General features: G+C 40.8%; 1 protein-coding gene across 2 annotated transcripts in view; it reads right to left on the bottom strand.

The window, feature by feature from the left end:
- Positions 1-214: 214 nt before the first annotated feature.
- Positions 215-17,365, bottom strand: part of LOC132816640 (uncharacterized) — a 62,873-nt gene continuing 45,722 nt past the window's right edge. The window contains exons 7-8 of one of the 2 annotated variants that reach the window (XM_060826466.1): positions 7,945-7,978; positions 215-932 (exon numbers count right to left, since the gene is read on the bottom strand). In XM_060826466.1, coding sequence (XP_060682449.1) covers positions 654-932; positions 7,945-7,978 — 313 coding nt within the window. In that variant the 3' untranslated portion in view covers positions 215-653. The remainder of the gene's footprint in view (positions 933-7,944; positions 7,979-17,365) is intronic. The other variant, XM_060826467.1, reaches the window with a different exon arrangement.

Genomic DNA, 17,365 nt, shown 5'->3' with positions numbered 1-17,365 from the left:
ACTCAGCGATGTAGCTCCAAGTCAGGATGATGTGTGACCTGGAGGTGAACTTTCAGATATATGCTGTCTTTTCCCTTCTAGGTGGGAAAGGTTACAAGATTAAGAGGTGCCAACTAAAGCTGATTTCCTCCTAAAATACAAAAATAAAGTTTGAAGTACTATCAATATCTCTCATTACGTTCCCAAATAAACAATAGCAACTTCATCACAGAAATGTATTTTGATTTTTTATTCAAAGTAAATCTAAGTAAAGCTAGAGGGAAATCACCCCAGGGGGCAATTATAGAATGATATTTACTGATGAGATAGAGTAGTTCACAGATTAGCCCGACTGTTGGAGACTTCATGGAGGAAAAATAACTAATAAAATAAGCAATAATAAAATGATTCTCCTGGTTCCTTCAGTGTCCCAAGGTGCAAGACACTCCACACCCACAGAGTCAGGAATAATGTTCCTTCTTATCTCCCGATTTCCATTCTAAAACTCCCAATATGGAACTACCTGGTTGTAGGTGAGCAAGAGTGATTCACTTTGAATTCGGAGATAAATTTACTTCTTTTTCCATATGGACTTGGGGCCAACAAACTATAAAATTGGCACATTGGCTTTTTTTGGCTAAAGAAAATGGAGCCAACACCATTACCAGACTTGTTTAAACTATCGGCTCCTTATCGTTCGCATCAAGCTTGGGACTTTTAACATGCTGTTTGGAATCTTCAGATGTATCACCATCCTCCTTAGCAACTTGGAACACATTGGTGCCATCAGCATGACCCATCGACCCCTGAGTTATATTTGCAGGGCCAGTATTTCTTTGGGAATCCTGTAGTATAGTAACTCTGCTGACACCACCTTCAACATCCTGTCGTGTTTTAATGCAGTGATGGGCATCTCTGGTGGCCTGGTATCCAATGTTTTGAATTGAATATTGCTGAAAATGATAAATTATAAACTTATTTCAACATTTTTAACATATAATAGAGTGGAGCAGATGTAATCATCAATAAGAAAAGTAACAGATAACAATATAAATTTAATCTTTTCCCTAGTTGGTAATCAATAACCTGACTTTAACTGGCCATGAAAGAATCCATCTGATTTTCATTCAGCTCTATTTAAGTCAGCAGTTAAAATAAAGAATGGACATCCATTAGGCTATCTCCTTAACAATGAGGACCGAACCTGAGCAAACCTAGCCAAGGAAAAGTAATGTTTAATAAGAACTGGAGGAAGGTTGATCTTGTCAGAACAGAATGGCATGGAGAGGATTGCAAGCTGATAGCTAAGCAAACTCAATGTATAACCAGCCAGTATCAGTTTGCTACAGTCAAACTCTGAACTCTTTTCCTGTTGTCTATCCTGAGCTGGTCGAAAAAAAATAAATTTCCCTTAGCATGAGGAATTTGGCTAAAGTCAGGGAAATATCCTGTGACAGATGGAACTTCTATCTTATTGTAAACACACACAATAGCTTAGTACATTATCATAGGATTTTTGTTTCTGTAACAGCTATAAGATAATATATTTGCTTGAAATTATGCATTAATGAATTCAGCACCACTTTGCTATCAGGGTGTTAATACCTAATTTGTTGACTAAGTCAAAAACTTTAATACCTCAGAGAGCAAAATGTTTTTTGACAATTTTTGGAAATATTTCATAATATTTCGAGTCACTACAATAATTGGATACTACTGAATCATTCAATTTCCAGTTTTAATAATAGCTCTCCCAGCCGAAATCAAGCAGCTGATAATTAAACTCATCCAGGCTACGAATATGTCCTGGGAGTTCTAAGATTATCTTAAATATCTATTTTACACAGGCTTTAGTTAAACCAACCAGTCAAACTCCTTCTTTAAATATGCCACTGTGATCTAATACTGTTATTGTTGAATGCAATTTTAACTATAACTTGCTTGAGAGAGCTTTGGGAGAAATTGAAGCCTGGACATGCTGGCGGGTCACAGTTGAAAATGTGGCGCTGGAAAAGCACAACAGGTCAGGCAGTGTCCGAGGAGCAGGAGAGTCGACGTTTCAGGCATAAGTCCTGATGAAAGGCTCATGCCCGAAACTTTGACGTTCCTGCTCCTTGGATGCTGTCTGACCAGCTGTGCTTTTCCGGTGCCACACTTCTCGACGTTGAGAGAGTTTTAGCTGAACCACAGTGAAAGAAGTTCAGGACCTGAAGAGGGGGCTTGAAAGACATGAATCTTTCAATTTTCCAGAAGAATAGGCAAAAAGAAAAATGAGGTGGGGCAGCTTTGTCAATAAAGGCTGATATCAAAGCAGTCATGAGTCGGGAGATAGCTGCAATTGATTGTGATGTGGAATCAGTTAGGTGGAACTAACAAACAGCATGGAAAAGAAGTCATGTGTGAGAATCATGATTAGGCTTTACTGGCTATAGGACAAAGTATAAATCTGGAAGTAGAAACATGCAAGATGGGCACTCCAATTGTCATTGGTGATTTTAATTTGTCCAATCACTGAACAAATCAAATGGGTAAGGGTAGTGTGGAAGAAAATTTTGAAGAATGCTTCGAGGATTGTTTTATCAAGCAACATATACACAGAATCAGTCTATTTTAGATCTAGTAATGTACAACAAGGTATAAGAGATCTTGTAGTTAAGGCTCCTTGAGGGGGGAACAACTACAAAATGTTAGCATTTCAAATTCAGTTCAAGGGAGAGCAATTCAGGACTAAAACCAGGGTTCTCAACTTAATTAAGGACAATTACAAAGGAATGAAGCAAGATTTTTCTAAAGTGAGCTAGGAAAAGAGATGATGGGGAAAGTCAGTAGATGGGCAGTAGCAGATATTTAGGTAGATATTTCATTGCACTCAACAAACTTTATGCCAAACAAAATGAATGATGGGAAGAATGAACCACATGTGGTTAACAAAGACTCTTCAATCATAAATTAATCGAATTAAGTGACAAAATCAAGCCTTAGGCCAAACTATTGGGAGATACCAGCACCTGATGGCTATAAACATAATAAAGAGGGAGAAAGATTATGAAGGTAAATTGGCAAATAAAATATTTTTAAAAACTAAGAGCTTCTTGTTTTTGTGTCACCATAGTCTTACCAGACTATAGAGGCTGCTCTTTCATTAGAAGAGAAGAGACTGGTGGTGATTTAACCTGAGGACTACCAGACCTCAGGCGAGGGAAGAGGCTGAGAAGGAGAGTCCTTCATGGTAACCTCAAACCAGTGATGGGAATTATAGAGTCATAGAGATGTACAGCATGGAAACAGACCCTTCGGTCCAACCAGTCCACGCCGACCAGATATCCCAACCCAATCTAGTCCCACCTGCCAGCACCCGGCCCATATCCCTCCAAATCCTTCCTATTCATATACCCATCCAGATGCCTTTTAAATGCTGCAATTGTACTAGCTTCTACCACTTCCTCTGACAGCTCATTTCATACACGTACCACCCTCTGTGTGAAAATATTGCCCCTTAGGTCTCTTTTATATCTTTCCCCTCTCACCATAAACCTATGCCCTCTAGTTCTGGACTCCCCGACCCCAGGGAAAAGACTTTATCTATTTATCCTATCCATGCCCCTCATGATTTTGTAAACCTCTGTAAGGTCACCCCTCAGGCTCCAATGTTCTAGAGAAAATCCCCCTAGCCTATTCAACCTCTCCCTATAGCTCAAACCCACCAACCCTGGCAACATCCTTGGAAATCTTTTCTGGACCTTTTTAAGTTTGACAATATCTTTCTTATAGGAAGGAGACCAGAGTTGCACGCAATATTCCAAAAGAGGCCTAACCAATGTCTTGTACAGCTGCAATATGACCTCACAATGCTTGTACTCAATACTCTGACCAATAAAGGAAAACATACCTAATGCCTTCTTCACTATCCTATCTACCTGCAACTCCACTTCCAAAGAGCTATAAACCTGCACTTCAAGGTCTCTTATTCAGCAACACTCCCTAGGACCTTACCATTAAGTATATATGTCCTGTTAAGATTTGCTTTCCCAAAATGCAGCACCTCATATTTATCTAAATTAAACTCCATCTGCCACTTCTCAGCCCAGTGGCCCATCTGATCGAGATCCTGTTGTAATCTGAGATAACCTTCTTCGCTGTCCACTACACCTCCAATTTTGGTGTCATCTGCAAACTTACTAACTATACCTCTTATGCTCGCATCCAAATCATTTATATAAATGATGAAAAGTAGTGGACCCAGCACCAATCCTTGTGGCACTCCACTGGTCACAGGCCTACAGTCTGAAAAGCAACCCTCCACCACCAACCTTTGTCTTCTATCTTTGAACCAGTTTTGTATCCAAGTGGCTAATTCTCCCTGTATTCCATGAGATCTAACCTTGCTCATCAGTCTCCCATGGGGAACCTTGTTGAATGCCTTACTGAAGTCCATACAGATAACATCTACTGCTCTGCCCTCATCAATCATCTTTGTTACTTCTTCAAAAAACAATCAAGTTTGTGAGACATGATTTCCCACACACAAAGCCATGTTGACTATCCCAAATCAGTCCTTGTCTTTCCAAATACATGTACATCCTGTCCCTCAGGATTCCCTCCAACAACTTGTCCATCACTGACATCAGGCTCACAGGTCTATAGTTCCCTGGCTTGTCCTTACCACCTTTCTTAAACAGTGGCACCACATTAGCTAACCTCCAGTCTTCCGGCACTTCACCTATGACTATTGGCGATACAAATATCTCAGTAAGAAGCCCAGCAATCACTTCCCTAGCTTCCCACAGAGTTCTAGGATACATCTGATCAGGAAACTGGGATTTATCCACTTTTAATTGAACCCATGCTGTTAGCATCACACTGCTCTGTAAACCAACAATCTAGCTAATTGAGCTAAACCAATTCCTGCAAGAGCTTCCATTGGTATATAAAAAGAAAGTGCAGCTGAAATAAATATGGAACTTTTTGAGGTACAAGTGAGGAAATAATAACAAGGAACAGGAAAATAATGATAATTTAAACCAATACTTTGCACTTATCTTCATGGTGGAGGACATTATAAACATCCCAAACATAACAGAGAAACAATGTATTAATGGGAAGAAAGATCTTGTAACAGTGCTTATTTCCCTCCCCTCCCCTATCAGCGTTCCGCAAGGACCACTCCCTTCGTGACTCCCTTGTCAGATCCACACCCCCCACCAACCCAACCTCCACCCCCGGCACCTTCCCCTGCAACCGCAGGAAATGTAAAACTTGCGCCCACACCTCCACACTCACTTCCCTCCAAGGCCCCAAGGGATCCTTCCATATCCGCCACAAGTTCACCTGTACCTCCACACACATCATCTATTGCATCCGCTGCACCCGATGTGGCCTCCTCTATATTGGTGAGACAGGCCGCTTACTTGCGGAATGCTTCAGAGAACACCTCTGGGCCGCCCGAACCAACCAACCCAATCACCCCGTGGCTCAACACTTTAACTCCCCCTCCCACTCCACCGAGGACATGCAGGTCCTTGGACTCCTCCACCGGCAGAACACAACTACACGACGGCTGGAGGAGGAGCGCCTCATCTTCCGCCTGGGAACCCTCCAACCACAAGGTATGAATTCAGATTTCTCCAGCTTCCTCATTTCCCCTCCCCCCACCTTGTCTCAGTCGGTTCCCTCAACTCAGCACCGCCCTCCTAACCTGCAATCCTCTTCCTGACCTCTCCGCCCCCACCCCACTCCGGCCTATCACCCTCACCTTGACCTCCTTCCACCTATCCCACCTCCATCGCCCCTCCCCCTAGTCCCTCCTCCCTACCTTTTATCTCAGCCTGCTTGGCTCTCTCTCTCTTATTCCTGATGAAGGGCTTATGCTCGAAACGTCGAATTCTCTATTCCTGAGATGCTGCCTAACCTGCTGTGCTTTGACCAGCAACACATTTGCAGCTTATCAGGAGAGACAAAATATTTGACAAGCTAATGGGACTGAAAGCAAACAAGGATCTAATGACTTACTTTAAAGGAAATGGTTGAATAGATAATGGAGGCATTGGTTGAAACATTCCAAAACTCACTAGTTTCTGGGAGGGTTTGAGCAGATTGGAAGATAGTTAATATGATTCCCCTGTTCAAGGAGAAGGGAGATAGAAAGCAAAATCTATTGGCAAGTTAGCCTTGGGTTTGTCATGGGGGAAATGCTACAATCATTTATAAAGGAAGAATAGCAGAGCAGTTTGGAAAGCTTAATACAATCAAACAGACGCAATATGGTTTTAGGAAAGGGAAATCATGTTTAACAAATCTGTTATAGTTTTTTTCAGGATATAACAAACTAAATTAATAAAGGCAAACTTGTAGATATAGGCTATTTGTATTTTGAGTAAACGTTTATAAGATGGCACATAAAAGGTATTGCACAAGACAGGAGCTCACAATGTTGCTGATGTGTTCAAGGCTGGTTAACATGCAGAAGACATTGTTGAAATTGATGGGTTTTTTTCAAGTTGGAAAGATATCAGATTGGATATCCTGGGCCCTCAATTATTTATTTTCCATATTATTCATCTGTACAAACATTTATTTATATTAGTAACTTTAAGAAGGGATAGAATGTAATGTGTTCAAAAATAGGTTGGAGAGCATGCTGTAATGAGGGCATAAGGAATCTGCAAGGGGATTTGCATAGATTAAGAAAGTGGGCAAAATCTTGGCAGATGGAGTTTAATGTAGAAAAGTGTGCAGTTATGTACTTTGGTAAGAAGAATCAAATGGTAGAATATTATTTAAATGGACAAATACTTCAAAAAAGTGCAGAACAGAATACTTTTGTCCATGAAACACAAAAAGTCAGCACGCAGTTGTAGTGAGTAATTAAGAAGGCAAATAGAATTTTGATCTTTATAGCCAGTGGATTAGAGCTTAAAAGTAGGGAAGTATTGTTAGAACTGTACAGGGTATTGGTGAGGCTATGCCTGGAGCACTGATTACAGTTTTGGTCTTGATATTTATGAAAGGATAGACTGGCATTGGAGACAGTTCAAAAGGGATTCATTTGATTAACTGCTAGAATGAAGAAATTGACTTATTAAGAATCCCTAAAAACAGTCAGGCCTCTATTTATATGAGATTAGAAAAATGAGGGGTGATATGGTGCAAAATTCTGTGGGATTAAAGCAAAACACTACTGATGCAGGAAACAAACATAGATAATGCTAAAGAAACTCAGCAGGTCTGACAACATTCTTCTTTAGAACTAGTCAGACCAGACTTGAAAAGTTAACTCTGTTTCTCTCTCCACAGACCTGCTGAATTTCTCCAATATTCTTGTGTTTTTTTAAGACAGGCTTATATTTTAAGGTAAACTTTAAGATAGGCATTTTTAAGGACAACCTTGATAGGTTAGATGTTGAAAAGGTGATTCCTTTGTGACAGAATCTCAAACTAGAGGATATAGTTACAGTATAAGAGGATGTTCTTTTAAAAATAAGGTGCAAAAGAATTTCTTGTCCCAGAGAGTGATGAGGGTCTTGAATTCTCTCCACAGAAATTATGGAGGTTAGATCACTGCAAGTATTTAAAGAGGAAGTAGATAGATTTTTGAAATATGAAGGAGTTGAAAGCTTTTCACACTGTAGGGATTCTATGATTCTAGTTGAGTTGATACAAAAGCAGTTTTGAGGCTTGGGGCAGATGAGCTGTGACCTTATAGGCTTGAGGGGACAGAAGGGCCTACTTCTGGTCCTATTCCTAATATTCAATTTTCATGTGGACCATTCATACACAGACTCCCCCATTTCCTTTCCTTAAGATCATCCCTGAACTTCTGCCCGATATATAATTTCCTGCAGGCCCCTCTGGACATGAAGCTGATTGGGATCTTCCTGATGAATCTCGTCAGTTTCAGATTCAGTTTCAGAAACTAGTCCAGATTCATCAAGTAGAAATATCTAATGAACAGTAATATGTTCTCACCTTGGGAATAACAACCAGCTTCTTTCTTCTGTGCCTAAAATATAAGAATTCAATATATTAATATATTTTGTTGCTCATATGGATTTCAAACTCATTATAACTTATTTTGGCAGCAAAACTGGAATCATTAACATTCACCTTTGTGCAAGATGTTTGCTGTTCAGCAACCAAAAGGTTGTCCAATATAAATGATGCACACTTGCACTGGGCAATATCATGGTGAAAGAAGAAATTAAGTTCCCCAGTTCCAATGCCCCTGTCTGTCTATTTGCTTATGGGACTGTCGAGTCAGCTTTCTGCTGCAACTTTGGTTTTCTGAAGGCAGCTAGCAAGAATTCCCAGTACCTCTTGGAAAAATTAAAGCTAACCACTACATTGGATAAATATTTTCCATGATTTCTTCTGCTCCCTGTTTTAATATCTCTGAACTTGCTTCCAACTCCAGGCGACCCCTGGATCTAATCCCTCCCAGGTGCTGGATCTGGTGGGAGCCCTGACCTCCTTCTACCATTCTCCAGAGATCTATAATCTTGAAGGTGACCACATCCTCAGTGGGTATTCCTGAGATCAGGAATCATTCCACAGTACCTCATAGCCCACAATACTTTCAAATCTTGCAATTTTCCCACCAATACTCCGCAAAACCTAGTCTGAGATCCATTTGTTCCTCCACTCAATTCATAAGATTCAACTAGATCACTTGCTTGCAACTGGAATCACTAAAGCTGTGTCATCTGGTATTCTGATGAGGTTCACAGCCAAACCTCAGGGCTACTCGGACCTCTGCATTTAAGGAGAGAGTGAGGACTGCAGATGCTGGAGACTCAGTCAAAAATTGTGGTGCTGGAAAAACACAGCAGGTCAGGCAGCATCTGAGGAGCAGGAGAATCACTGATTTGAGTATAAGCCTTTCATCAGGAATGACTGTGTTCAATACAGGTTGCTAAACTTGTGTGGATCAGGTGCCCAGATCAAACTTGCCTGATTTCAGGCTGCCTTGTTTTCAACACCTTGTCTAGCTATCACCATTGTTAACAGCTAACCCGAGAATGCAACCTTTTAAAAAAAGGTTTTGTGATTTACGCATGAAAGAAATGAAACTATCAAGGTATTCTAACAGATGAAAGGCTTAAAAGACAATCAATTTTTCAATGCATAATTTCAGTTACATCACTCTATAAATTTTTGCTATAAATTCTGTTAGGATTGAGCCCTCCACTATCACCTGATGAAGGAGCGTCGCTCCGAAAGCTAGTGTGCTTCCAATTAAACCTGTTGGACTATAACCTGGTGTTGTGTGATTTTTAACTTGGTTTTATTGCAGTATTTTGTTTTTGGCGTGAAGTCAAATTGATTTTAATAAATCTTTATCTCAGTGAATAATCTTGACTATTAAGGTAAATTGCAAAATTGGCTCAAGCACTCCATTGGTCTAATTTGTTTAATATATCACTGACTTCACTATATAGATTATACAGATTTAATGAGGGTGCAGGACTGGCTATTAATAATTCCCTTTTTAAGCATAATGAATCATCAAGATTATCTGCTGTCCTCACCAGCCATTAACCCTCTCTTGCTGATGTGGATTTTATAATCAGCTCACACCAGTGGAGTGAATATGCTGTTGGTAGAGTAAGGTCCAGACCAGGCAGCATCATAACAGAGAATGGCAGGTACAACTCAGAGTGAAAAACCAGTCTAAGAAGAAAAATAGTAATACTTCAAAATGAAAGTTGTGTTCATACTAGCACACAATTTTTGAGTATTCAAGACATGTTAGTCCAATCTGTGAATTCGAAATACCTGCCCATTTTCATAACTCAAATACAGAAAGGTGGGTTTTAGCATTTAGGAGTCCAGATGAGAGGATGGGTGCAAAAATGTATTTCACCATAAGATCATTGAAGTGAATGTTTGTAAAATACTGCATTGTAGTTCAAACTGGTTTAATTTTAGCTCTGTTAGTTGCAATGCATGACACAATTGTTTGACTGTGGAGGAGTTCAATCATACCGAAGATATCTCATCTGGGAATGATATATAGGATACAGCTCAACTGTGATTCAGTGGCATGATATCTGGGGTGCAGGCACTATACTCTAATAAGGCACTGAATAAACCTGTGTTCTATTGCCTGAAGACTGGAAAGTTTCAGGCTGCTCTGTTCAAATAGCTGTAAGAATTCATGAGGTTCACAGGGTCTTTCTTTTCCCTCTTCCCTCTAATGGAGAAATCCAAAACAATGGCACAAACCGTGCAGTTAAAGCTGAGCCTGTTAATAGTTTCCCAGGAACAATTCCTTCACACTAAATGTCTGTGAAAGCACAGAGCACTAAATGTCAAACAGCCATAGGTGAGAAGTAAGAAAGGGTTTATAGAGGATGGAGTGGGCAAAACGTACGAATCCTTTGAAGCAGATGTCTCAAAAAACAAAGATCTATGGATGCTGGAAATCAGCAACCAAACAGAAAGTGCTGGAGAACTTCAGTAGGTCTGGCATCATCCGTGGAGAGAAAGCAAAATCGGTTTTGAGTCTGGTGACTCTTTTCAAGAAATCTGAGGTTCTGAGGATGGGTCAGAGGATGTGAAATGTTAACACTGCTTTGCATGGTCAGGCAGGAGAGATCACATCGAGAATAATACGCAGGCCAAGTGACTACATGTTTTGGGGAATTCTGTGCGAGAGAGGAAGGTGTGCTCTTTGCTTCCTTTTCCTGGCTTATAGTTTGGAAGGTCTTTCAACAGAATGAATCGAAGCCCAGAATCAGGGGCCCAGCACAAAGGACTGATCCCAGAAAGAAAAGTGAAAAGAGAAATTGCTGGAGAAACTCAGCAGACCAGGCAGCATCTGTAGAGAGAAATCAGAGCTAATGTTTCAGTCCGGTGACCCCGATGAAAAACAGGTAAATTGTAATTTCATTGGTTGGTGATTATTAATTTGACTCTATTATTGGTTACTTTAAGATTGAAGGTAGATAAGGGAAATATTAACATACTATCAACTAAAACTCCAGTACAAAATTTTAAAACATCAAATTTAAGAATTAGGTAATTCAAATAGAGATTAGATTAGATTCCTTACAGTATGGAAACAGGCCTTTCAGCTCAACAAGTCCACACCAACCCTCCAAAGAATAACCCAACCAGACCCATTCCCCTACCCTGTATTTACCCCTGACTAATGCACCTATCACTATGGGCAATTTAGCATAACCAATTCACCTGACCTGTGCATCTTTGAATTGTGGGAGGAAGCCAGAGCACACTCACATGGAGAATGTGCAAACTCCACACAGACAGTTGCTTGAGGCAGGAATTGAACCCAGGTGCCTGGTGCCAGTGCTAACTACTGAGTTACTGTGCCACCCTCAAACATTTGTGAGTCCTCCCCAGCAGTGAATTGAACCCCAGTCTCCAGCATGGCAGGTGGGGATACTAACCACTACACTACGAATGGCGTGACATGCCGGGCAGGAGATGTGCTGTAACTGTATGATGTGGGAGCTGGAGACCCCCTTTGTGGCTCATTATGAATGTTATGACATATCAAATGTCACAGTGAATCTGCAGCAAGTGTTGGTTACTTGAGGAACTCTGGCTCAGAGTTGATGAGCTGGAATCTGAGCTTTAAACACTGACACATCAGGGAGAGGGAGGAGAGTTACCTGGATCTTGTGTTTCAGGAAACAGTCGCACCACCTGGATTAACAAGCTTGAATTTGATTAGTAGTTAGGGAAGGGAGGTGTAATTGTGAGCTAGGTAAGTAGAGAGATCCAGGAGGTAGTGCTGAAGGAACCTCAGCCCTAGAGCTTGCCCAGCAGGTCTGTGATTTTTGCTCCCTGCGTGGATGAGAGCGGGGGCTATAAGAAGAATGAGCAACCTGACCATAGCATTGTTTTTCGGGGAACCATTCAAGTCGGGAGCAGGGGGAGAGGGAGAAAAGAGAAATAAACCTGCAATTGGGGATAGTACAGCCAGGAGAATAGACACCGTTCTCTGTGGCAAGGATCAAGTCCTGAAGGTTGTGTTGCCTGCATGGTACCTGGGTTCAGGATATCTTATCTTGGCTGCAGAGGAACTTGGAGTGGGTAGGGAAAGATCCAGTTGTCATTTTTGACATAGATACCAATGATGTAGGTAGAATTAGGAAAGATGGTTCTGCTGTGTAAATATGAGCAGCTAGAGGCTACAAAAAAAAAGCAGAACCAAAATGGTAATAATCTCCAGATTACTAACTGAGCCACAAGCAAATTGGCACAGGGTCAAAAAGACTAAAGAGGCAAATATGTGGCTCAAAATCTGATGTGAGAGAAATGGGTTTGAATTCAAAAACTCTTTAATCGTGTTGACTCTGTGCCAATTTGTGGGAATCTTTTGCTCAAGATCACCCAAACTGGAGAGGAAGCATCTACAAAGCTGCTAACCACCTCTGAAAGGCCCAGGGGAAGGCCAAATGTACACAGCGGAAAGGGTGTGTGGAAGCCTGAACCTATCCACTTTAGCAGACACTACCTTTCCCAGCTATAGCAGGGTGGGTGGACTGAGCTTTAGATTGTTTAACCACCTCAGGATCAACAAAACCAGAAAGTCATCCTAGATCCGGAGGGACTGCCTTAGATGAAGACATAATAGTGCATGCTAAATACTGCAATCAGCATACTGTACTGAATTAAACAATCTCACAATTAACAGATTAAATGATTGTGTAAAATAGGGATTGGGCAAGCTCTTTAGATAGAGGGAGCTGGATGTGGCACTTGTAGCTAAAGGGAGAAAGGGGTACAGAGAGAAAGCTGGACTGGGATACCGAGATTGCATGACCAGCCACGATCATATTGAATGGTGGTGCAGGCTTGAAGGGCCGAATGGCCTACTCCTGCTCCTATGTTTCTATGATTCTATGTAAACACAGGAGTGTCGAAGGTAACAAAGCAGAACAAGCTCAATGGATGAAATTCTGTTCCTCTGTTCTTATTTCTCACTATTGCCTCCTCTCAACGTCTGCCAATATAAATCTATTGGGAGGTTTAAACTCCATTAGAAAAACCCATTTATTTTCATTTCAATGGTGTTTCTCAAAATTCCTTGCTAGCCTGTGAGTATGCATAACTTAAATTGGAGGGATTCTGGGCTCCTTCAAAGCCAGTGTAATCTGAAACAGAGAGCTAGCATTGTATCAGACTGAGTAAAGCACTTGATTTATCTTTCCTGCTGCATGAGAGCCATTAATTCATAAAACAGGAATAAGCAAGTTGGAGGCATCATCTCATCTCAAACTCTATGCCTTACACTTGAATCTAATAGAATGAAAATTTGATCTTTCAGCTCCGGATTTATGGATCGCTTAAGCACTTTTCCGAGTTCACATTTATTGTATTACAAATTTCATTTTGATTTATGTTCTCTACACTAGCAGACTGGTAATATATTGTTAATTCTTGACTGATTGGTTCATAGAACTGGAAAGTACAAACCAGTGACTTTAGCAACATTTCCAACCGTCATATAATTAAAAATAAACATTGGCTAATTTATGAATGATTCACAACAAAATGCCTGCTCTTGTCAGGAAATGTTGGCCGTGCTGGCCAACTGGCCTTTGGAGAAAATCAAGAGCAATCCTAGATTTCTTGACTAGGGGAGAAAACAGCTTGGAAATGACACCAATAAAATAAAACAAAGAACTGTGGTTTCTGTAAATCTGAAACAAAAACATCAACATGCTGGAGAAACTCAGTATGCAGAGAGAAAACGCAAGTCAATGTTTCGAGACCAGTGACCATTTGATTTTTAACTCTGTTTTTTCTCTCTACAGATGAGGCCTTCAGCACTTTCTGTTTTTGTTGGAGACGATGGTATCACTCTGAACTGGAGTTCGACATGATGGTTCACAAGATTAGTGCTGCCATTTCTAAGTTTTACCAGCTTTTCTTCAGGGAGGCTTTACTACTGTCTATTGGCCTTTGTCTATTCTCATTAGGGATTAGAAGGATAAGAGAGGGCCTTAGTGAGGTATGACATGACTAAAGGGATTGACTAAGTGGATGTAGAGTCATAGAGATGTACAGCACGGAAACAGACCCTTCCTGTTCCTTGGATGCTGCCTGACCTGCTGTGCTTTAACCAGCAACACATTTTCAGCTCTGATCTCCAGCATCTGCAGACCTCACTTTTTACTCAACTGGCTCATAGCCAGCCCCTAGACTGAGGAGAATCCCTGAGAATCTTTTTGTATCTGTCAGCCAGGATCTCTCTGAATGGCCCAGGTTAACAGCTCCAATTGGGGAACTCATACTCATTAAGACACACCTGGCCAATTTCATTCTAATCACTACTGATAGATAATTGCATTCATTTAGTTATGAGGGAGATAGACAGAGAAGGGTCAAATGCAGGGTCAAGTGGAGGCAAAGTGACCTGATATTGTTCTATCACGAGGCTTGAACTTGTTTCAAGTCATATTGTTGGAGGATAAGGCAAATTCATTGCTATGTTCAGGCATAGACTTCTAGATGATGTTATTTATTATGCATGAGTACTACATACTGCTTTACATGGTAGTCATCGGCAGACCAAGTTCTGATCTTAGTCGAAAACAGTGGTGCTGGAAAAGCACAGCAGTTCAGGCAGCATCCAAGAGTAAGAGAATCAACATTTCAGGCATAAGGTCTTCAGAAGGGCTTATGACCGAAACGTCGACTCCCCTGTTCCTCGGATGCTGCCTGACATGCTGAGCTTTTCCAGCATCACATGTTTTGACTCTGACTCTCCAGCACCTGCAGCCCCCACTTTTTCTCAGGTTTTGATTCTGCATAAGGACAACTCTATATTTTTCATCTATTCATGTCTATGTGATATTAAGACTCTCATTTATTCTTGAGTTTTCTAACCCCATCCATACTGTGCTGTCTATGTTCAGTGACGTGTAGCTTTGTAAGATTGCTTCGGGGTTCCTTATACAACAGAGGTGACAACCACTTCGGACATGATGCTACAAAATGGTGAAGCAGACCTGAAGGGCCAAATGGCCTGTTCCTATTCTAAGTCTTTGTTTCCAAGATCCTCTATTCCCAATAGTCAAAAACAGGAACTGTGTCCATGGATAGAGGGAGGTGCGATAAGTGTCATTGGGGTAGAGTCAAATGTGGCAATACACTCAAAGCTAAGTTAGGGACTGACGTTGAAGGACAAAGGAATCAAAGTTTATGAGGGTTGGCAGGATAGCAGAACTAAGACCACAATCAGCTTGGCCACAATGTTATTGACTGGAGGAACAGGTCTTAGAGGCCAGATGACCTACCCCTGCTCCTATTCCTCACTCTTGTCTAAGATGGTTGTATGGTTCTCTGTATGGTTGGGAGTTGACTAGAAGGAAGTGTCTGTGGTGATTCAGTAGAAACAATTAATGTCTGCCCCAGAACCCTCAATTCCATTGTCAGTCTAATGTCTTGCCTTTAACTCAGCCTTGAATATATTCCCACTATTGACTCTCCCCCAAAGACAGATACACTTTCTCACTTTAACTACCTCTCTTTATTCATGGACATATTTCCTCCTTTGACTGTTGGGAAAAAGAGGATCTTAGAAACAAAGGGTTTAAGAAGGCCCTCAATAGATTCAGTAGAGAGAATTAAGGGAGAGAGTGAGTGCTGTAATTAATGCATAAATTCTGCCTATTGCCCTGCTTTCCACAGCAGTGTACTAATAATCAATGTGCTGGACAGTCAGTCATTCTAGGATCCTGAAGTACTAAATATTATAATCATTATTACATTCATTATAACCAAACATTTCTGGCACTAATGATGAATTGCATGGGTATGTTGTCAGCAAGAAGTAACAATCCTGAGTCACTTGTCACAAAGTTAATTATAACAGGGCGAAATTGCAAATTTAAGAAACAAAATGATGAAACAGCAAATGGAGGTTTTTTATTTCATTTATAGTCTGGCTCCTTTGGGCAGATGTGAGGGAGGAGTTTGGCAACTTCCCTTGTGCCAGTTATGGAGCTTCAGTCTATAAAACCAACTTGAGTCATTGCCACTTTGGCTCTGGCATCCTCATGGCACTGGAGTTGGTTCCAAGGGCGCACCCTCTGGCTGCCTGCCCAATAGTACAACAGTTCACAGCTGCCTGGAGAGTTCCATTTTCTGCCTGGAGTCCTACAGTTAAATTTTAATGCTGGACTCATATTCTACTGGGAATACTGATGGAATGTTCCATCAATTAGCCAAACTTCCAACTTCCACGCCTGCAGCAAATCTATCCCAGATCTCTGACAATTAAAAATACTAGAAGCCAAAGAAGATTCATCCAGGGACTTAATAAATGACCTTCATTGTATGTTTCAAGAGGATATTATCCAGAGATTATACTACTGGCAGGAATCCTTAGCTGCAGACAAACATATCAGGAACATGTCATCCAAAATTATCCATTCATTTAAATGGACTTGTGATTTCCCTGTACTCTTTGCCAATGAATAAAGTTAATCACCAGCAGCATAAATTGGGAATATCTGCTAAGTAAAGAAGTGCTTCCTCCCTTGTGCTTCTTATCTGCCTTCCTCAAACTCTTCAAACTTTGTTCTTCTGGCCCTGTACCATTAGCTAACAGGAAGATTGTTTTCCTTGTTTGTCTTATTAGTCTTTTCATAATCTAGCAATGCTCCAACAAATCTCCTCTGAATGCTCTTTACTCAAAGGAAAGCAACCCCAACATCACCAGCCTAACCTGTGTGCTAAATGTTATTCATCCCTGAACCATTCTGGCAAGTCTCTCATCCTTCCTAAAATGCAGTGTCCAGAGTTGGATGCAACTCTATTTGTGGTTCAATCAGAGTTTTATAAAGATTTAGCTTTTCTCTCCTTTACTTTTATACTCAAATCACCAATTTATGAAGTTTAAGATCCTAAATGTTACTCACTCAATATGTCCTGCCATTCTCACAAATCTAAGCATAGCATTCCCAGGTCCCTCTGTACCTCATATTCTTTATTGCTTCTGTATTGTCTCTCCCTATTCTTTCTGCTAAACTGCATCACCTCATACTTCTCTGTATTAATTCCATGTGCCATTTGTCTGCCTACTCTTCTACTCCATTCATGTCCTGCTGCAGTCTATTGACATCATCCTGTTTGTGAAACATTACTGTCTTCCATCCTGCATACTGAGAAACAATCTGAGGATGATACAGTTTTCTGTCCTAAGCCAATTTGTTATCCAATTTGTTATTGACTTTCCCACACAGTGAGTCTTATTATAACCAGCCCTCTATGTGACACTTTGTTAAACACTTCCTTAAAATCCATATTAACAATATTCATGCTGTCCATTAATAAACCTTCTGTTACTTTATCTGGGATAGAGACACCCTTGCACAACAGTCTAGCGGGTTATCAAAATAAACCATGTACC

This window comes from Hemiscyllium ocellatum, chromosome 6 (assembly GCF_020745735.1).
Source record: "Hemiscyllium ocellatum isolate sHemOce1 chromosome 6, sHemOce1.pat.X.cur, whole genome shotgun sequence".
NCBI lineage: Eukaryota > Metazoa > Chordata > Chondrichthyes > Orectolobiformes > Hemiscylliidae > Hemiscyllium > Hemiscyllium ocellatum.
This window is presented reverse-complemented; position numbering and strand designations above follow the sequence as displayed.